Source organism: Cuculus canorus, chromosome Z (genome assembly GCF_017976375.1).
Source record: "Cuculus canorus isolate bCucCan1 chromosome Z, bCucCan1.pri, whole genome shotgun sequence".
NCBI lineage: Eukaryota > Metazoa > Chordata > Aves > Cuculiformes > Cuculidae > Cuculus > Cuculus canorus.
The window spans coordinates 56,860,527-56,882,304 of record NC_071441.1 but is presented as its reverse complement, the minus strand read 5'-3'; the positions used below and the strand labels follow the sequence as shown (position 1 = coordinate 56,882,304).

The 21,778-nt window shown below is 38.1% G+C and overlaps 1 protein-coding gene across 9 annotated transcripts in view; it reads right to left on the bottom strand.

Moving 5' to 3' along the window:
* Positions 1-21,778, bottom strand: part of MCTP1 (multiple C2 and transmembrane domain containing 1) — a 305,483-nt gene that overhangs the window by 110,856 nt on the left and 172,849 nt on the right. For all 9 annotated transcript variants that reach the window (XM_054055211.1, XM_054055214.1, XM_054055209.1 and 6 more), the window contains 6 exons: positions 18,773-18,866; positions 5,535-5,637; positions 3,305-3,407; positions 2,843-2,944; positions 2,429-2,503; positions 577-696 (listed from right to left, as the gene is read on the bottom strand). In XM_054055211.1, the coding sequence (XP_053911186.1) occupies positions 577-696; positions 2,429-2,503; positions 2,843-2,944; positions 3,305-3,407; positions 5,535-5,637; positions 18,773-18,866 (597 nt within the window). The remainder of the gene's footprint in view (positions 1-576; positions 697-2,428; positions 2,504-2,842; positions 2,945-3,304; positions 3,408-5,534; positions 5,638-18,772; positions 18,867-21,778) is intronic.

The window sequence follows — 21,778 nt, the reverse complement described above, 5'->3', positions numbered from 1 at the left end:
ATAGGTAGTGGTTGGTTTGCATTAATGATTTTAAAGTTGGTTGTGTCTTATTTTGTTGTTTTTTTTTTTAACCAAGGACTCTAACCCTTAGTAAGCAAGCAATGATTTGGGCCCTGAGCTTTGTACTTCTAAAAAAGTCACAGGCACAGCTTATATTGATGCATGGAGGACTAAATAACACTATTTTTATATTCATGACATGTAAAAAAGGCCAGGAAATATTCAAAGTGAGCTTTAGAGTAAATACGCAATATAAAAGGGGACTAAGTAAAATTTAACAGAAGTAACATGTGAGAAGCTGAAGATGTGTAACTCATAGCCCACTGACTGTATTTGGAGTTGCATCACTCACTTGTGTTATTGTACAACTGTGAATTAAATAAACAACTTTCTATCTTGTTTGTGTGACATTTTAAGCATAATTTTTTTTAAAAAAAGGTGAATAGTGATGATTTGCAGTATCTTCAGGTGTTAAATAAATAAAAAAGAGAAACACCTGCATCACCTCTGTGTTATCTCCTTGTCTAGAACACAAATGCACCAGGGTGAGTAACAATAATATAAAGACAATCGTACCAAAAAAGCAACGAGACTTCTTGGGGGAGAATCCCAGTCAAAGCAACTGCTAATGTAGTAGGCGGCATTTATGAGCACCATAATGCAACGCTTCATCCGGATGAAGTTTCTTAGTAGTAGCTGTTAAAGGGTAAAAGAAGGAAAACATTTAAAAAATCCAAAATCTTCAGAAGAGGCTCATGCTTACAACATTGTCATTCTTAATTTGAGTGAAGATTGAGAAAGCAGCATGTTAAGTTCTCCATATTGAGAAAGATATATCAAAGCTTTAGATATTTAGAGAGAATTTGTTACTTACATCAACTAATATTTGTTGAATTTTAATTCTAAACAGTACTTAAATTGTTCCATTTTAAACAGCCACTTGCAAAATTTCAGGTATGATTTTGTTATTAAGATTTCAGAGATTTATTAAGTAGCCAAGACATTACCCATTCTCAAGTACTTAATGAATTTTGGCCTTAATTAATAAAAGATGCTGCAGAACACTAACCTGAACCCATGCAAAATTACTGCTCCAATCAAATTAAGACAATATGGACCCTTTACATCCAATTTTTCCTTCCCCTGTAACAAGCTTTTCCACTGTGATGTACTTTGACCATACATGTTTAAGTATTTATCAAAATAACTTTAACTACATGCATGCAATCTATATAGAGGTGAGACACAACAGTGCTGGGTTTTGATATGTGAGGACACCCTTAAATCCTCTAAAATGGCAATACACTTGGCAAAAAAAAAATGAATAAATCAGTGAATGACTTGATTTGTGTATTGAGTAGCACAAGAAATGCAAGGTAGGTAGGACACATCCACCCTTGGAAAATGTGGATTCTCTAATATACCACCACTTCAGTCATGCATAAAGATTTCCTTTTTTCCCTTAATCTGAAAAAAACCTCAAACCAAACATTTAAATTTTACTCCTGCTGCCATGTCTAAAAATCACAATGCTATTTTCTGTTTTGAAAGTGGGGAGACAATCTCAACTAAAAGACTTTGTTTCTTCTTTTCTGGAATATTAGGGCCAAACACGGCTTTAGGAACTGCATGACTTACAACAGTAAAGAAAGAAATATTTTGCCTCTTAAATTTTTTTTTAAATTAAATACATAATTCAACTGATATGAAATTCATCCGGCAGATAATTTAAATTATGCTCAAGTCTATAAACTTTCAGCAAAATAAAAAAATGTTTTGAGAGCTTTGTCTTTTTACTGCAAATAACGAAAAGCCTTGTTCCCACAGTACAAGCAAAAGGCCAGTTCTCGCCACATGAAATAATTGTGAAATATGAAAAACTGAATCAAAAGCTGTTCAAGGGCAGAAAAAATGTGTGTTTAAATGTTTTTTTACCAAAACATTAAAACTTTATAGCAAAAATATCCAGAGTAAAAAGAAAAAGGGTTCAGACATTTTCTACCCACAGGACTCTGCTTTCATCTTAGCCTCAAACTGTACTCCACTAACTTATTTAAGATTTGGCTAAAAGAATGCTGAAAAACTCTCTACCCTGCAACAAACGGAGACCTTTTGGGTCAAGGTTAACAGCAAAAATTTATGCAAGACTTAGTTTACATGCACCTGCACTATAATCTGATATGTGTGGAATCTGATGGTCTCAACTGTGTTCTTATTCACGTATTTCATGGAAATTAAGCTGTAATTTATAGAGGAGACACAATAAACCCATGTATTTTGTTTCTGCCTTTTCCAGCCTATCATATTCTTTTGTAAACAGGTAATGAAAATGTTATTCTTTACCCTCAGTGGTATGATACCAGATATTTGGATGTGCACACTTGATATGAAGGCTTTTGGAAAGGATTAGTGTTTCCTTACTCTTTACCTGTTTGGACAGTCTGTTTTCCTCTTCAATGTACTTCTGTTCTTTGGGCATTAAGGTTCGTATGCTGGCTTTCACCTATACATCAAAATGGGTGTCAATATTTCAGGCTTACTTTCTCATTTCTAGTAACACATACTTCAATTTGCAGAAATTATGAAGTTTCAAAGCTGTGGCTGCCAAGACCACCACTAACAAATGCACGGAGAGGCAGGAGTTGCTGCTCCCTACACCAGCAGTGATGGCAGCAGCAACAAAAAGACAGGGTGTGCCAGGCAGTGGCAGAGGAGTATTCCGCAGTATACATCAAGGTTTAGGGAAAATGAGGAATGACAGAAATTCTCTACAAATCAGGAACAAAAGCTTTCATGAAACTGAACTCTTTAGCAGTACAAAAAAGCCAAAGTTAAGACTTACAGCATTAAAAATCACATCTATTTCAAGATAGATGACCCCCTTTGTTGGCCCTGTCAGCTGCTTGTTTTTCAAGACGTAGGCTTTCTGTTCACCATTTTGAATCTGCAGGAAAAGGACATGACAGCCGTCTGTCTGGCGGTCTCCACTGAATACCCCCCCTGCCGACCCCTGACCCCCAGCTGCTGAAACTGACAGAGAACCCAAAACAACTGTGGCAAGCCTGACAAGTACCTGTTCATTACCAGGACCGAGTCTGTCAGGAAAAATTAACTATCATGGGATTCAACATGGCCACGAATTGAGTATGTTAAAATTTTAGTGTTCTTATTACAGACCTGGGTTGAGAAATGACAGACACGGAGCTGCAAATCTTAATTTATTATTTTTTCCCCTCTTTTTTTTTTTTTCTCACCCCTTCAGCAGGAAAAATACGGAGCGGTGTGTCAGGTGGATGAAACTTACAGACAGCAATGGTATAGCAACTTTGCCTAGAAAGTCAGCACTCCGATCCCGGTCTTCGTCGTAAACTGTCACTTCAAGCACCGAGTGGATGTCTTTAATATTGCTACAAAGGGAGAAGCACAGACAGAAGAGAGAAGTCACCTACGGCAGCGGTTGCCAAGGACAAAAGCCTGAAAGGTTAGCAAAAAACAGATACCTGCCTATTTTCCCAAGCCATGGCAGGGAGCAGAAGTTATGTACGGGAAGAATCCCTCAGTATAACCAACATGCTTTCTAAGGCTGCAGTGATTGCTCTCTCTCTTTCTGTGAGGAAGTTTTCCAAATGATGTCACTTTAAATCTCTTACTTGGGGTTTGCATGGCATGAACTGCAAGGAGAGCCAGCACAGAGCAGCACTGCGGGATTTACAGCCGTGAGCAGCAGGGCTGGAGCTGTTAAAGATACCCCTGAAACAGTGCTATCCCTGCAGCAATCCTGACTGCAAATACTGTGAAATCCATGGGCTTGTGAACAAAAATAATTACAAGCTCCATGAGCACATTCTTGCACTGGGAACAAGCTCTTTAATTCTAAAATCCTTGCTTAATTATAAATATACAACAGTCATTACAACAAATTAGGAACAAGCAACATGAAGCGATGCATTTTTCAGTCGGTACTGGTTTTTGCCTGAGAGCTATTAAATACTCCACCACCATGCACACCAAATGTCACTGTACATTGCAAACTCTCAAGTGAAAAATTTACATTCCTTATTCAGAGGAAAACACAGAATTTTTTGAGAGAACCCATCTTTGATCAAATGGCTGGTCCAGGAAATATGAATTCCAGAAAAGCAGTTTAACTTCAGTAAAATATATGCCTCCAGATGAAACTGGATTGCTAGCCCAAAATTAATTAATAAATCTGAGGGTAAATAAAGCAGTCAATGCAAATATACATAGAAGAGAAGTGAAAACTCTCCCTGAAGGCCTTTTAGGTTTTTCTATTTCATTCCTGATTAGTCTTTTGTCCTCTACAAAACCAGGCAATTTCTTATGCAGAGAGAACTGTTGAACAGTAGAGGTTGATTAGTTATTGGCTCTATTAGTAGATAATTAAAAATAAATTAATGAAAAATTTAGCCTGGTTTTGGAGGTACATAAATGAGAAGTATGTTAATAAGCTAACAAGAAGTACAATTGTTGTGAGATTTCTTTTCTTTTGTTCCGAGTTCGTTCCTGAAAGCTCACAGCAAGGCAAGAAAAGCTACAGATGCCAAATAAACGAATGACAAATTTAGAGGGGGAAAAGAAAAGAGGATTAAAATCAGTCCGTGTTTTGACATCAAGGGCAAAATATAGCAGTTTCATTTGTGATAAAGTGCAGTAAGTGTATACAAAGCTAAAGCTTTTCCTGGTTCTGCAGTGGATTGTTAGCTGATTTTAGCAACAGAGAAACTGCAGCTGATCAGTTTTGTACCCATTGGTGTGACACTGCAGCCAGATAGAGAGGAGCAGGGAGAAAAAGAAGGCAGTTGAGCAAGGTAAACAGCAGGACCATTTGTTTGTGGAAGACTTTTTCCTATTTTGTCAGAACTATTTGCTCTCTCCAAAATAACAGAAGGATAAAAACATCAACTGCATCACTCCCACATAAACTAGGTGCTTAAGTCTATGTTTTACTCAACAGCAGCATCATACTTAAGTGATACTAAACAGTACTGTGAGAAGTGCAGTTGGTATATGGGAAGAACAGTTGGGAAGTACAAGCATCATAATTGAGAAGGTATAAATGCGGTTAAAATTCCCTCCTTTATAAAGATAGCTAATGTTTATTAAAGTTAACAACCACATTTCAGTGAAGCTCCTAATCACAATATACATTTTTCCACCCAAAACTTAGGGCCAAATCCAATATGACAAGCTGTTGAAACTCTCACTGAAGCTAGCAGGATTGTGCAGTGTATTTCATGACTCATACCTGGTTTCCAACAAAGATACTCTGTTTTTCATCTTTGAAATGCTATAGTTTCTCCACCTATTTTTTTTTTTTTAATTATTTCATCCTCAAAAAATGTATTCAGCTGTTTGGTTTAGAAACACCAATATGTCATCACTATCTTTCTTCTGAATCAGCAGTAGTTATCTTTGATTAACTCACACATCCTCTTCAGAGCTCACTCCCTCCCTCCAAAAACACTGAAGTATACTCCCACTCCACCTGAAACACACAAAATACAAACACCTACAATGTGAAGATTTTGTTCCATTCTGGGTTGAGGTTCTTGTAGACAGTGTGTGTCAGCAGTCTGTCATTGTTCAATTCAACTACACAAAACGGGTCACTTTTGCCTACAAGAAAAAACATAGAACAAAATTTATGACCTAAGAAAACCCACCATAAGTAAGGTTTAAATAAAAATTAGAGTAGGATTGGTTTGGTTTTTTTATTTTCCTTTTTCCACAGCTTCATTTTAATTCTCTTAGGAATTAATTCAGGCAAGTCCTATGGTCTGCATTATATTCAGGATGATCATAACAGGCAGTTCATCTCCATAATCTATTAACGTAAGGAAAAAGAAATCACCGTACAGGCTTTTCTGATGAAAAACCAGCATGTTCCTAAAAGGTGCCAAGCACCCTTCTGAGACAGCTAAGAGAACTTTTCTTTAATGGTGCCAGTCCTATGTTAACTGTAATGATAACATAATTAGAGCATTTTGATACATAGGAAATGTATTATTCCATATTATTTGTAATAACATAGCATCTATGATACTTATCCAAAGATTACTATTGCCCTACATGTTTCACACTGTACAAATTCTCTCCTTAAAATCAAAAAGCTTTAAAGACAGCCTGAGATAAAAGCCTAACACCAAAGAAAATGAGCAAGTACAATTAAACAATGAAAAGATATCGGCTGGAATGATGAGCTGTAGCCTCAGAACAGCAGAAGATCAAACGTGGTGGAGATTTTTGTATACATTAGAGCACAATGAAGTAGCTTTGCATATATTTACAAGAAGGTCTCTCAGCGTGAAAACCACCACAGTAGGAAGTATGAAGATACTGCTTTGGAAATGTAATATGTAGATAAAGTATGCAGTATTCTGGGCTGGATATGGAAGGTGGTTTCATTTTTTAATGTCAAGAAAAGAAGCAAGGAAAGGAAATGTGTGTCTGTGCGTGTGTGCGCCCCTGGACATGAATTACGTATTTTAATGGCAATTGAAGCAGCTGAGCAGTGTTTTGACACCAAGCAAAAAGTGAGAAACTTCATCCTGACTGAAAGTTTAGGGGGAAGGCACAAAACTTGTGCTTTTTATTGGATAGCCATAAAGTTAAGGTTGGTATTTGTAAAGGAGAAGAAAGAAAGCAGACACCAGAATATTGTAGCTAAAAACAGTTTGCTTGAGTAAAAAGTGAGCTCTCCAAATATGGAGGAAGGAAAATGAGGCAAGATTGATATCTTCTACGGTTTCTGGGCAACCCTGAAATTTCGTGCAAGGCTAAGAAGGTGTTCTCAGGAAGAACTGAGGAATAGCTATGATGGAAGGAGCAGTAATGAGAACATGAGGGGCATGGTGGAAGACACTTGCAATAATGAGGTAATAAAGGGAAGAAATCATAGTGTGGAGTCAATTATTTAACTCATATTTCAAATTATGACAGTAATGACAACCACTATAACTGCTGGCCAAGACAGAGAGATGATATCCCTCCTAACTATCTTGAGTTCCTGCAGTAACTGAAGAGTGCAACCTTTGCCTTCAGTACAAAGTGGAGCGTATAGGTTACTGTCATTAAAGACTACAAATGTATTGAGTCAAAAGCCATAAAATAAATTGCTGCTCCCAGAACTGAACAGAACTTTGTATACTGGAAACTGAGTTGCATTCTAGTGGCTTGTCCTTGTCTCTGGACTTTCAATGAACAGCAAAGTATTTGAAAGCTATTGAGTGTTGCAATGGCCTTCTCCAATCAAATCTACCACAATAAGCAATTGAATTTCACAATGTCTTCAATAACTCTATAGTGCTTTGTCGTGCATTATAAGAAGCCATAAATTGAGTAGCTGAATTGGGCTACATTAATGATATTAGGGAAGCATATAATTTGTTTCATACCTTATACAAATGACAATGAAATCAATATTTAGACAAAGCTGTCCAGGGGTCACATCTCCCACACTGCAGTATTGATTCGGGCTACATCAGAGGTTAATGTGCATATTATTAACTTTAATGATAAAGAATAATTGTTTTAAACACATTGCGATTTAGAGTTAGGGTTGATGTTTACCTTCTCTAGAAAACTATAAACCACTGGACCCTTCCCAGTAAACTTGAAAACCAATGAATTCATTAGTCAGCACAGATGGATATTTCAAACTTCTCAATGGTCTCCTACTTAACAGTCCTAAGAGGTGGTAGGACTCTTAAACAATTCATATTCATTTACATTCTTTAGGTTTCATTATCTGGAAAAAACCCACCCAGAAGATACATAAAATAACCAACACAGGTGAGCTATGTGATATGACTTTATCTCCTTTTATAAAGTATCATCAATCTTATTTACATATAATGGTATGATGTGATTTGTGCTTATTGTGTGCAGACTCAGGAAAATGCACTGCAGTGCCTAAAGGCCATCTTCTGTAAACAAAGAGAAGGTATTTGCTACATTCATCTATTTTCTGCATCTGTTGACATGCACTTTTTCAATGACTCTCCATATAGATTTATATGGTTATCAACCCACTTAAGAAAGCTAAATAATATGTCACATCAATCACAGAGGTCCTCAATCAAACCAGAGACAAATGGTTTTCAGAATGATAAGAATTCCTCTGTCATACTCAACATTTCCACGTGTCCTCTTCCCAAAACTTGAGAACAGTTTGATATCAGACCTGAGAAAAGGAAATGTAAAAAGGTACAAGGGGAGGCCTTGGCTGATAAGTACTGATTTCCTAGTTATAAATCTCTCTACTCAGGAAAACCAGTTTTACCATATGAGGAGGCTATGAAGTTCCCATATATAAAGCCCTTCACCATCGTCTATGGTCACTTCTTCTGCATGCCAACACATTCACAGCCAAGCTGGGTATCTGCAGGGCAACAGTCTTCGCTGATGTCTACTATGTGAGAGTATCGTTTGTATACCAACCCAAATAAGTGAACATGATCCAGAAAGATAAAGCCATAAGAATGCACTGGTACGTGGTGGAACTCATATCCATCTGTCACCTCTCAGGTTCTCATTATGAGAAAGGAGAACTGCAGTCTGAACTTTCACTGACAGCCCTGAAAATAGGCTGCATTGCAAGATTATTCGAAATAACAGTACTGTTCCTGATGAAAGCCTTAAGAAAACACTGTAATATTAAATATTTTAAATGATAGATAGATAGATAGATAGATAGATAGATAGATAGATAGATAGATAGATAAATATTAGGTCTCCATAGTGACTAGGAAGACAAAGGAAACCCAGGAACTTAAAATGTATATCCATCACTGCACTATTCAAAACCTGTACACACAACACAAAGAACCATAGAATCATGGAATGGTTTGAGTTAGAAGTGACCTGAAAGCCCATCCAGTTCCAGCCCCCTGCCACAGGCAGGGACACCTCCACTAGAACAAGGTGCTAAAAACCCCATCCATCCTGGCCTTGAACACCTCCAGGGATGGGGCAGCCACCATTTCCCTGGGCAGCCAGTGCCAGTGTCTCACCACCCTCACAGGAAAATGTTTCTCCCTAAGATCTTATCTAAATCTCCCCTTTTTCAGTTGAAGATCATTCCTCCTAGTCCTATGTCTGCATTCCCCACCAGAAAGCTCCTCCTCAGCCTTCCTGTAGGCCTACTCTAACCAAGACATCCTCACACAACTTCAGACTAGTTAACACAACTACTGATTTTAAAGGAGATAGATAAATGGTTTTCCTCATTTTTATGAAAAACACAAACACAAGTGTTCAGAGAAGCACATGTTGTCCATCTAATAGTTCTAAAAGTATACTTAAAATGTTTTTGTTAGACTTGTGTTGCCTAAGCTCAATGACTTCTTTCTAAATCAAGTTGTCATCACAAGTATACTCTTCCCTACAGACTAGATCACAACTGTCATGTATCACTATATATCACATGTTATATGTCAAGAAACTCTACCCAAATCCCTGTGTCTGCTGGGGATCTTCCAGCTAGCTCCCTGCTCAATGCCTCCAGCTACTGTTTCATTGACTTTAGAGGTTCTTAACTTTATTGATCAGGAAGACACAAACATCTTCTGCATGTAGACCTAAGTGTGAGCTCAGTGCTATGCACAGAAACAGACATCCCACCACCTGCTGAAAGCTCTGACACTTTAAGAGCATACTCGCAGCACCACAGTAACCAGTATGTGCAATTCTGAGTAATCCCATACCTCAGTGAAGCTAATTACTGTTGCCCATAGCACTTTTGAAGGAATTCCTGAGACAAACAGCTTGTAAAACCAATGAAGTACACCTTCCCACTGACTGCAATCAGACCTGCAGTAAACCTCAATATGAAGTGAAACCACTCTCATAAGCCCATTATATCCCTGTAATGACTTGTGCTTTTTGGACTCCACTTTTACAGTCTTAAGGGCCCCTAAAATGGCATAAATAAAGTGCTAATTTACATAAAACCCATAATAATCTGTTGAAGAAAGCAGCTTCCCTTTTGCTGGATCTTCATCACCATTTTTACCCTTTTACCCAATGGAGACTTGGACAGCTGGAAACTTTCCACTAGAAGGAATTCTGCTTTGCAGTGTGAGATCCACTTAAAAAAAAATCAAAGAACTACTTATCTTTAGAAGTTTCGCATTTCATTCATCATGCCACACACTGACGGGTATCTTTGTTTGTGCTATGCCATATTGCATTTAATCTTTATACAGTCAGTGAGACCAGGGCAAAAACTGAGATTGCTTTAATAAGATCTAAGCAAAGTATTCTCCTTCAATCAGCACTGTGTTCCCCATGATGCACACCATACTCACATTAATTAAACTATTAGCCTTTTACTTGTCACCTTACTTCTCAGAACAACCACATACAAACATAGAATTACTTGGTTGGAAAAGATCTTCGAGATAATCAAGCGCAACCACATGCCCCTGAATGAAATGTACACACATTACCTGAAACCAGACCAGCTCAAGAACAGTGGAGAAGCTGTCAGAGAGGCTAACTAGGAACTAGAAACATCTTATATGCTATTTGCTTCAAAACTCAAAGCTCCCACAGCCCAGGAAGTCAGTCACAAAAATACAGAGTCAGTTCTGAGCTCAGATTCACCATCCGGATCTCAGAATGCTGGACACCAGAACAATTATTTTTCTCCTGCACATATATAAAATATGCACATCCAATACAAGGCCAGGCGGAGAGAGTTGGGGTTGTTCAGCCTGGAGAAAAGAAGGCTCCAGGGGAGACCCTGGCCCATGTTACTCAAAGCAGCGGTGGCTGCCCCATCCCTGGAGGTGTTCAAGGCCAGGTTGGATGGCGCTTGGAGCCCCTGATCCAGTGGGAGGTGTTCCTGCCCATGGCAGGGAGCTGGAACTGGGTGGGCTTCGAAATCCCCTCCAACCCAAACCGGTCTATGATTCTATGATTTTTTCCTCATAGAAAAAGACCAAAATAGCAACGATTTGTAATTGCTACTTAAAATATTTAGAAAATCAAAGTATCAAAACCTCAATATTAGCACAATTTTAGCTTCTGAATTTTCTGTTCTAATAGCTACAGCATCATAAAACCTAACAGTTTTGTTGTTGGAAAAGTTTGTGAAAGACGTTTTCCATCAGTTCAAAAGCCACAGGACCTCTATATTTGCAGATCAGCTGCTTCACTAAGCTGGAACTCATCAACAAGCACCAAAGTTGTGAGGTGGCTTGTGAACTCTTGTGAAATCATGTTCTAGGGGCTAGTGGACTCATTCTCAGACACAAGCCAGTGCAGCCCATCTTGCAGGCTGGTGACCTGGACTCTATACAGTCTAGTGGGCAGCTAAAACAACAAAACATCTGGCTGCATCTCAAATGAGACTCCAAAGAGTACTACTTCTTCACAAAAGATTGAAGGCCATGTGACCAATTCAGATGCAATTTTCTATTTTTTGTATAAATATGAACTTTACCTGAATATTAGAGCTGTCAAACTGCAATACAATATAATTCCTATTTCTGGGCAAGTTAAACAGACATGTCCTTCAAAGATCCCTGAGGGGGAAGTTGTCCAATAAAACATTTTCAGTTCTTGGTAGATCCCAGAAAAAATTAATTTTGGTTCATAGTGATTTTTTCCAAACAGGGACTTCAACATAATTGTACTTTTGCACCCACTTTCTAGCTCCACTTGTACACAAAACAGAGTTTTCCTGATGAAATGCTATCAAAGCTTAAATTTATATATCTTTCCTTCCATGTTTTTTACAACTTAAACTGCAATATCTTTTTATTGTAAAAATGTATCAAACACATGCATTTATCTCCAGAAGAATGCACAACATCCACACATTTTTTTTGAGAATGGTGAGGCACTGGCACTTGTTTCCCAGAAAAGTTGTGGCTGCCCCAACCCTGGAGGTGTTCAAGCCCAGGCTGGACAGGGCCTTGAGCACCCTGATCCAGTGGGAGGGTGTTGGAACTGGACGGGCTTTGAGGTCCCTTCCAACACAAACCATTCTATGATTCTATGATATTTGATTAATATGCTTAAAAGGAGACTTTAGTAAAGCAAAATATTGAAACATCTGTATTTTATGCAGTAAGATGATTCCCTTTTTTGAGAGGAAAAAACCACCGGTGCGCCATCATAAACATTGTTCTTTTCTGTTTTCAATCTTTGAACAACTGTCCAGTAGGAAAGAAAATAAAGGATCGGAAAGACACTACGGCACTGTAGAATGACTCTTTCTCCCTTAATCGAAGTTTCCATGGACACTCATGAGGAGCTACCTTTGATGCAATGGCCTCAAGTTGCACCAGAGGAGATTTCAATTGGATATTAGGGAAAATTTCTTTACTGACAGAGTGGTGAAGCCCTGTCAGAGGCTGCCCAGGGTAGTGGGGGAGTCCCTATCCCTGGAGGGGCTCAAAAAGTAGGTGGGCTGCTTTGGGACATGGTTTAGGAGTTACGATGGGGTTGTGTTTATGGTTAGACTTGAGGATCCTAGAGGTCTTTTCCAACCTTAACTATTCTATGATTCTATGAATTGCTTTTCAGAGTAGATACAAGCCAAGAAGCATATGGTAGACCTGCCTATCCCTTGAAAAACTGCATTTGGTAAGGATTAAGTAACAAGGGACAGCAGAGAGCATGGGCTAAGTCCAGATAAGACCCATGGAGATACTTCTAGCATGGCTACAGAAAGCATGCATCATTTCAGTATACATACAGAGGCACAAATAATTTCATACAATCATAGAATCATGGAGTGGTTTGGGTTAGACGAGACCTCAAAGCCCATCTAGTTCCACCCCTCTGCCTTGATCAGGGACATCTTCCACTGGTCTTGAACACCTCAACCTGGTCTTGAACACCTCAATTTGGTGTTGAACACTTCATCCTGGTCCTGAACACCTTTAATTTTCTACTTTTATTTCTTCAACATCTTTCTTATCAGAAGGAACTAAATGGCAGGATAAAAATAGACGGCATTTAATATTTACCTGCCACTGATCAGTCCATAAACCTATATAAATGACAGAAAGTCAGCTCCAGGACTGGCCAGACCATGAACTGATTGCATGCAAATCTCTAACTTCATTCTGAATTTAGCACTACATGAATTTCTGCATTGTTCAAATTACATTATCGAAACTGAATTAGAACAGCAAAGACTACTAAAAATGTTTTGGATAGTTTAAAAGTTTAACAAGAGATCTCAATTTCATTTCTACTTTTAAAAGTCAAGTTCACAAACCACAACTTCCCAAAGTTCAACCAAGTTTGACGTGGTTATGAAAGCTGAAATATGGTTTGAATATTTCATAGGCTATTGCGGTTCTCCCCTACTGCTGGCCATGCCTCTCCGTTACAGATCCCCACAGCCAAAAAAGGCCTTTATTTTGGGGGAAGACAAGACAGCCAGTTCATGACTCTGGGGGGCAGTGCCACTCATGCAGACGCTAATGTCACTAATGTTGTTCCAAGCTCCCTGCCAGCCAGCTGCTTGGAACAGAGCAGCCAGCCTGACCTTTGGCCAGGAGGAGGAATGGCTCAATAGCATGAGAAGCTGCCTTATCTAATGGATTAAGTACAGGACCTCAGCCAAATGCCAGCTTTGACAAGGACTTGCTCTGTTGGCCTTAGCTGAGTCAGTTAACCTTTCTTAGTTTTCCATTTTTAAAATGGAAATGATAATTCCCCCTTAACTGCTGCTGCAATCACGTTGCAATGTGCTGATAGCATGAGTGTGGAAGGTATCTTGATTCGGTGTGGTGCCACAACAGTGATAAACTCATTTCGACAGAATATTCACAGAAAAAATAATGTTAAAATTCAGAGGTCATCCTTTCACTGTATCTTTAATTCTAAATGCTATAGTTAACAAAAAAAAAAAAAAAAAAGGTCTTTTAAAACTTAATTTTGCCATTGGCATCCTAAAACTTTTACTTTCCTTAAATAAGTAGTTTTGCCCTACATTGTTTTGGACTGATATGTTCAGGTGACCCATACAATTGGACCAGGTGAGATTTTATCTGCCATAGAACACTGCCCATCCTGTAGATTTCAGTACTTTGTGAAGATAAATCAAGTGTGTATTGAAATCTGTCTGCACTAATTGACAGATTAAATTACTTCTGGAACCATATTTCCAAAGGGCCTCTGAATTTATTCCTTCAATTTTACATGCATGGGCTTCCATACCTTTGTGAATTTAACGTTTGTGTATATCACGCTGACATTTCCTAGCATCTGAAGAATGATTTCAAAGACTATTTTTGCACATGTAGTATTAGGACATTTCATTTGAACAGATTTTGGAAAATTCATTTACATTCTGCACATTTAGCCATCTTGGTATCTTCATTCTAAAAGTGCTTTAATCAAAATTTTAACACAAAATTTTCGAAGAAGGGAGGCTGAATTTCAGACATAAAACAGAAAAAGAAGGAAAAAAAATTCTGCCTGAGTTCCTATGCTTAAGTTTCTGTTCCTGAGAGGAAGCCTTAAAATCTTTTGAGTGTAAACCTAAATATCACTGAGCTCTTTAGGAAAATCTGCCTTACATCTGAAGTTCTGAAATCATGGTACCCAAACGAAAAAACCCCGCAGAGAATAGATTAATAATGAGGTCAGAAATACAAATAAATTTACTTCTAATGAAGACTGGAGACACAGTAATCAAAGTGTTAAAAATTCATTTCATGCACATCTCATTTGCCTCTTAGCTGATATTTATCACATAATTCTGTGAGAAAGTAGCGGCCTAAGATGCTCCAGATAAATGTCTCAATTAATTGTACAGAGGTAGCCCTCTTTGAGCTGAACCAGAGCTGTGAGCTCTTTATTAAAAGCACCATTCTGTAGCCTGTAACCTTGTTCCTTGACTCCTCTCTAGTTTCCAATTTAAACAAGTCCCCATGCGGCCCACTCTAAAGGGCTTTGTCTCCCTGTCATTGTTAAGAGAGCCGAGGCATCCTGGAAGTGTGAAATCAGACCTCATGAGCTGAACGGTTCCCCAGGGAACGCCAGACCTCGCAGAAGGTCAAAGTCATGGGCTGGACCATCTGAAAGCGTCTGATCGCCAGTCTGTGACACAGTGAGCGGGGTGGGGGCAGGGGAGAGGGGAGTCAGGGGTTTGGAACTGAACATGTCTTAATTAAAGCCCAAAGACAGCAAAACAAACTGTTTTCTAGGCACAGGGAGTTTGGGTTTTGCGCTGCTAATGAATCCAAAATGCTAACTACTATTCCTTAAAATAACAGGACTTGTCCTGACATTATAAAACCTATGGCACATCTCTTCCCATCCTACTTCTCATCAATAGTGAACCTTTTATTTTATTTTGTGGTACAAGGAAAAAGGAAGGGTGCATCTGTCCTCATACAGCAGACGCAAGCTCTGCCTGTTCAGCCAGTGCCCTTCCACCATGATCCAGTTGATCCCAGCTTTGCTGGAGAAGGAGAACTCTTACCTCACCACCACCTAAATCAACACTACGTCTTGGTGAAGAGTCTACTTCTTTGCAAAACTCATACAAGCTAGGTGAATGGAAAAATATATTAACGTCAGAAACCAATTGGCATGAGGCTGTTACACTTTACATTTTACTGCACCATCAGGATATTCCTTTATGTCATAGAGTGTTACTGTAGGCTGAGTCAGGGCTTTGCCAGCAGCCAAAGCCTCAAGAGGGTCTGTCTGTCTTCCAGAGGAGCCACAAGTGAGAAAAGATGTGGGGAAAGGGGAAAATTAACTACTTTTATCTGACAATTTAGGGAAAAAACACCTTGCAGAGAATAGCTAAAACACAATGGAAGATTCAAATGAAAAATTCTTCTTGGGAAGAGAAGGAAGAAGTAAACACCATGTTCGACATCTCAACATTTCTTGGGTTATAGTTTGAAACAGATATATTAAAAAATATATATTTTCCAGAAAGAGGTATTCTGTTCTAATAGAACATAATTTTGTGTTCCCAGAAGCCCTAAAGTTGTGTTTTGTCTGCTGAAATATGCTTTTCTTCAGGGAAAAACATCCACACGGACCCAACAATTCTCTCAAAGTCCCCAGTCCTGGAAGACACCCTATTTTTCAGCTCTTCTCAAAATCAAGGTGGGCTTTCAAGAACCGGCAGGCAAGTTCTCAACCCTCCAGTGCTCCCCTCTTTCCTTGACTTCCTTGCAAGCGTGCTGGTTGAGAAGAAGTCTCATTTTGTCCTTTTCTGGGGTATTTTTGTTGTTATTTTCAGGGTTATGACACGGAGTTGATTATCTTTAAGGTCTTTTGCGACCTAATGATTCTATGATTCTATGCTCAACAGGCGCCCCACTTTCAGACTGATCATGGCCACTTTCTCCCTTGCCCACAACTTCATTGAAGTTTAATTTCAGCCCACCACAGCGTCTTGTTCAACCCACGTGCAAATCAGGATTGGTAAACTGGGGTCTGAAACAATACCCTCAATCTCTATTTTTAAAAAAATATCTGTTCTAATAGTGCACTGCCCAACACTAAGGATGGAGAAAAAACTGCCCTCAACTACCAGGGGCTTAACTGGACTGACCTGCTCTAGTTGCATTCAGACGGATAAGGCTACGGGCTTTCCACGGCAAGGAGAAGAATTGAGGGTTTCATTAAAAAGTAATTTGTGCTTTTTTGCTCATTCATTTGTTGGGAGTCTCAATTGCTCTTTATTCACACAGAGTTAATACAGTATTACAATGCTGCTCAATGAATGTATTGTAACAAAAGAAAAATTTCACATTTTGAAAGGAAAAAAAAAATCCCTGCAACTGCTGTAAGATTGATGACTACTTAAAAGATTAGGGAAATCTTTTTTCCGTCTATGCTTATGCTTAATGATGCAACATTAAAGATTTTTAAAATCCATTCAGCCCAAACTAATAAATTTTGATTTATTACTTCCCATGAAAAGATTCCTGAAAGTGAAATGGGATACGTTCAGCACACAGGAAACAGAGCAAAACACACAGGTACTGTACAGGTGTTTCAGCTGCTTTCCAGGCTCTGGGGAGCACAAAAGCTTAACTCTGATAAAACAATATAGTAAGGAGAGCAAACTAGTCCTTAGCTGCGACTGACACAAGCGATCCTTGGTCATATAGGTTACACCAGTGATGACAGCACTCTCCATGCTGACTAATAAGTGTTGATTAGTCGAACAAACAAAGGGTCAAGATCTACACCACTTTTGCAAACAGGATTTATTGACAATTGAGGAATAACTACTTTGAATTATTTCTAAATATTGCTGTGTGAAGTTTAATCTGAAATGAATGATCAGTACATACCCACAAGTTAACAAAAATAGCTATAAATTATTACATTTGTTAATAAAACCCCTTGGTCCTCTTTTCAAAATACCAGGTGGTTTTGTCCAAAATACATAATGACTTCAGTAATGTCTGGAATGTGTGGCCATCTTACAAAACTTATCTGCCTTATAAATGTTTTTTCTTGCTAATGAACAAAATATGTGGGGCATGGGAAGGTATTGAGTGTTCTGTCACATCTCCCTGACTGTCCTTCTAAATGCAATGTCTGAAAATGTTTGGTAGCTCTGTACATCTTTAATTGAATCAAATGTATTTCCAAAAAATTTGTTCAACCAGCACAAATGACATGTTGATCTGGAAAAGTTGAAGACTGAACGAGGTCAGGGACTGAATTATCCCATTTGCCCCTGAATAACTTAATCTCTCTCTCTGTTCCGACCACATTGGATTATAAGGTCAAAGCAGAGTGAGGAATCTTTAGAAGTATTTCTCCAACCTCCCTGAAAATAGGATTCGTTATTTTATGTGCCACAAACTGGATGATCAGTTTCAGCAATAAAATGTTTGCTCTGTTACCTTGTTTGAGAAAAAGAAAATCAATACTGGTCTGCTGCTAATTTACAAAAAAATATTTAAAGGTGAGCATGCTGCTATATATCTACGTCTGCTCCTGTAATAGACATTTACATCCAAATTGGAGTTGAACCAGCTAAATCAGTATGGTTCCCATTCTTTTCCTTTATTTTTGAAGCAAAGATGGCTATTTTCTGGCACAGAAGCAGCTCATCTTGCTCCATTCAGCTTGTGCAGTGTGAAGAAAATGGTACTCATAGGAGGTAACTTGGACGTTTCTGGAGAAAAATGGTCACTGTGGGTGAAATGCTTTGTTTTGAAAAGCAAAAGGTTAAATTATCCATTCAGGTCATATAATGTAAAATGGAAAGTGAAAAAAAAGATTTTCCTATTTCCCTTCTTAAACAGATAAGCAGTGGGTACAGGAAACTGCATTTATTCAAAATGTCTGAAACAAGCAGCAGCCTTGCTAAATGTCTGGCCAATATCGAGCAGTCCTTTTGGCAACAACTTTTGAGGAGTTTCTAAATTGAGCACCTTTCATCTGCCTTGTCCTCTGGAATTCAGTTTGAATTTGAATTATTTTCTATATTTTTTACCTACTAGAAAAAGAAGCCTTTTCTATGCATTTTTTTTCAAGACCTCTGATGGAGAAAAATATGCATTTCACTTTTTGAGAAATAACTTGCACAGGGGTCTGCTTTCACTAGAATGACTCACTGCCTGGCTTACAAAAGTTCGGTTTGCCTGAGAATTATTCCCTTAATGGCCAGAAAATGAGATTGCACAAACAGACAATAATCTTTAGGTAAACCTCTGTTTTAAACATTTCTTTCTTCAATTCCAAAAAGGCCCAGTCTTACTACGGTATTTACTGTCACAGAAGCTAAATGAATCCTTGCCTGTGACATCAGCTGCCATCAACGCTTCTGCCCTGATGACCTTCACCTGAAGAAAACCCACATCCTTCATGTTATGGAACATCATCATTGGACTCTAAAAAATAATAGAAAGAAAAATAATTCTGGATTGCAAAAAAGACAAATGAAAAGCATTTTTAACAGTCTCCTCCCTAACCCAGGTATGAGTTAATGTAATTCTGTCTAACGCAGTCATACTTTTAGAGATTATTTACTGAAGAAGGTACAGTTGTCAGTGTTTCTTTCCTTATTTTGCATCTTTAACTTACCAATGAAAAATGCAAAGGAAAATTTAGAATATGAATGATTAAATATAACACTAATTATGCTGAAGCAATTCCCTAAGAATATATAGAAAACTGTTCATCAAAATTGTAAATGATAGCAAGATAGCTGGAAAATTAACACAAACAATAAAATATGCCTCTTCCTGAATACTTTAGGATATCAATGTTCACATTTTCCCTTTAAAGGCTTGAATTATATTTTGAACATTGACCTATGGCCAATATTTTTTTTTGTTGTAGCTAACTGTTATATGCCAGTTTGCATATAGTATGCACACAAATGCAAGCTTGCATATAGCATAAAAACTTGTATATAGCTTGCAAATAATACAAGCAAAGCAATCTAAGGAGAATTATAACAACTTAATTTCATAATAATCACACCCAAACAGAAGCAAAATATAAATTAAAAGATGGTTCTAATTCTGTGGCAGAAAGCTCTTATTACAAATCATTTCTTTTGTCTGCAATATCTATATATGTGTAAAAGAGAGGGGGAAAATTTAAAGGCTAGACTAACACTTGAATTTATTCATCCAACATAATTTTAGAAAGCTGCTCTTTTTTTCCAATAACTAAAAGTGACAAACTGGGAGCACTGTGCCAGTTAGGTGTGATGTGCTAAAATTCTCAAGCTCTACCTTCAAATATTACTTAAAAGTTGTAGAATGTCAAATACTAGAATATCGAATGCAACTTTGAATCTGAAATCAATTAACAGCAAACCTGGTGTTACCACTCAGTTTTTAGATACCCTAAGAGAGCAATTCCAAAACAGGAGACTAAAATTAGACTTTCAAATACATCTTAAGTGGTATATATATGTGGCCTAATTTTGTGTCATTTTTGCAAGTCTTGTTCACAAATACTAGCACATATCTCTGTCTTGAAGTATTTTAAAATCTGGGCTAACATATTTAATGCCTGTGTTTTTTCTAAAATTTTAAGTACTGTTTGCGAAACATTTTCCATTGATTATGATAATGTCCAGAGTTTCAGAAAACACAAATATTAGGTAAACACCACACCAGCAATTCTTTAATTTATTATGAAGACAAAATTGACTGTTATGGAAAACCAGAACAAATATCATCACTGATCTGAAAAACACAGGTGCTGCTTAAATGAAATATTAAATGTGAGCTTGCAAAAACTACAGCACATTTATACACAGACAAATCATCCACCAAAATGTTAGACAGATAATATGCATCCCTGTCTTGTTATTAATAAGACAATTCAAGCAGTCCAATCATACTCTGGTATTAATTTCCAAAGCTCCAAACTGACCATTTACTGTTTACAGTGAAGGTTTGACCTTGGCAGGCTGACCTGAGGAATCCTGCATGCTAAATACATACAAAGACATGCATATTATCACAGGGTAATAGTTAAAAAAAAGTCATTTTTAATATGATAATAATCAGAAATACAGCTTAAAAATAGTGATGGTCAACTTTAATCAGCACACACTGTGTGCTCCCAGGCTGAGGGTGGCAGAGATGGTATCGCAGACAGCTCTGCAATAATTCAAAAGAAACTTGGCACCACTTCTCTTTTATTACAATAGTGATCAAGCTTTGGGAGCTTCTTATCAGATTTGGGGCCACAAAAAAATGTAATTCTGCTCTAATACCATCATGAAAGTGAAAGGATTTAAGGAAATATTTCCACCTTTCAGCCAGGTTTCCCAATGACCGAAACAAACACGGAGCTGCAGAAAGAAAACAAAGCAAAGACCAAAGAAAGAGCAAGCCAAGCCACTGCCCCCCTCCTGCAACGCTGTGCAGTCCCCATTTTCCCAGTCAGCCCGGTAAGCTTATTCGGCAAAAAGACACCAGTTCTGCATCCCACTTTGCCACCTTTTTCAGCATCCTGCAGAATAATTGTTTTTGAACTTTTAGTTTCAGCAAGCAGCTGGCTCAAATCCATTTACAGCACATGGAGACTGTGGGGATAGCTGGAAATGCTTCCAGTGCCACGGCAGAGATGCTGGGAAAGGCAAATGACTTTAATGCATTACTCTAAATACATAACTTTAAGTAATGATTTATCAGATGATATTCTGTCTTCTTATTTATGATTATTGTTGAAGGCCTCAAAACCAGTACGTTTTCTGAAGCCTGAAATTTCCATAGCAGAGGAATCTGTGATTTGCTGTGAATCTTTTCAGCCCTCAATAGATGGGAAGAGATTGAAATGTTCTGGAGATGAGTCCTCTTTATTTTTTTAATGAAAGGCTGTATGATATATTTTCTGTATGGCTGCAGCAGCTGTCAGGGAGAGCATCTCAGTTCAGCTCTATTATGGGAGAAGCAATACCCCATCCTATGGCATCGAGATACACTGAGGGGCCAGCACTGATTGACAGCTTGTCACCATGACGTCTTATTCCATCTCTGTTATGGAGAAAATTAATGTCACACCACCAGCCTTATGACTCGCTGTCATCTTAGAACTGCTCACCTTTTATCAATGCTCTAAATAACATTTCAAGCCCATCGTCTCATGGTGGACAATCTGGTCAAGGGACATTAAATCGGATGACTGTGAAATGTCATAATAAAAATGGAATGCTAACAACTTCTTCTCTAAACTAGCTCCTCTGGTTTTTAAACTGTGACAAGGGGGACCGTGGGTTCAGCACACCCGTTCTTAAAAGGTCATACAATCTCTCTTGGTCTGTACCCATTAATGCGCC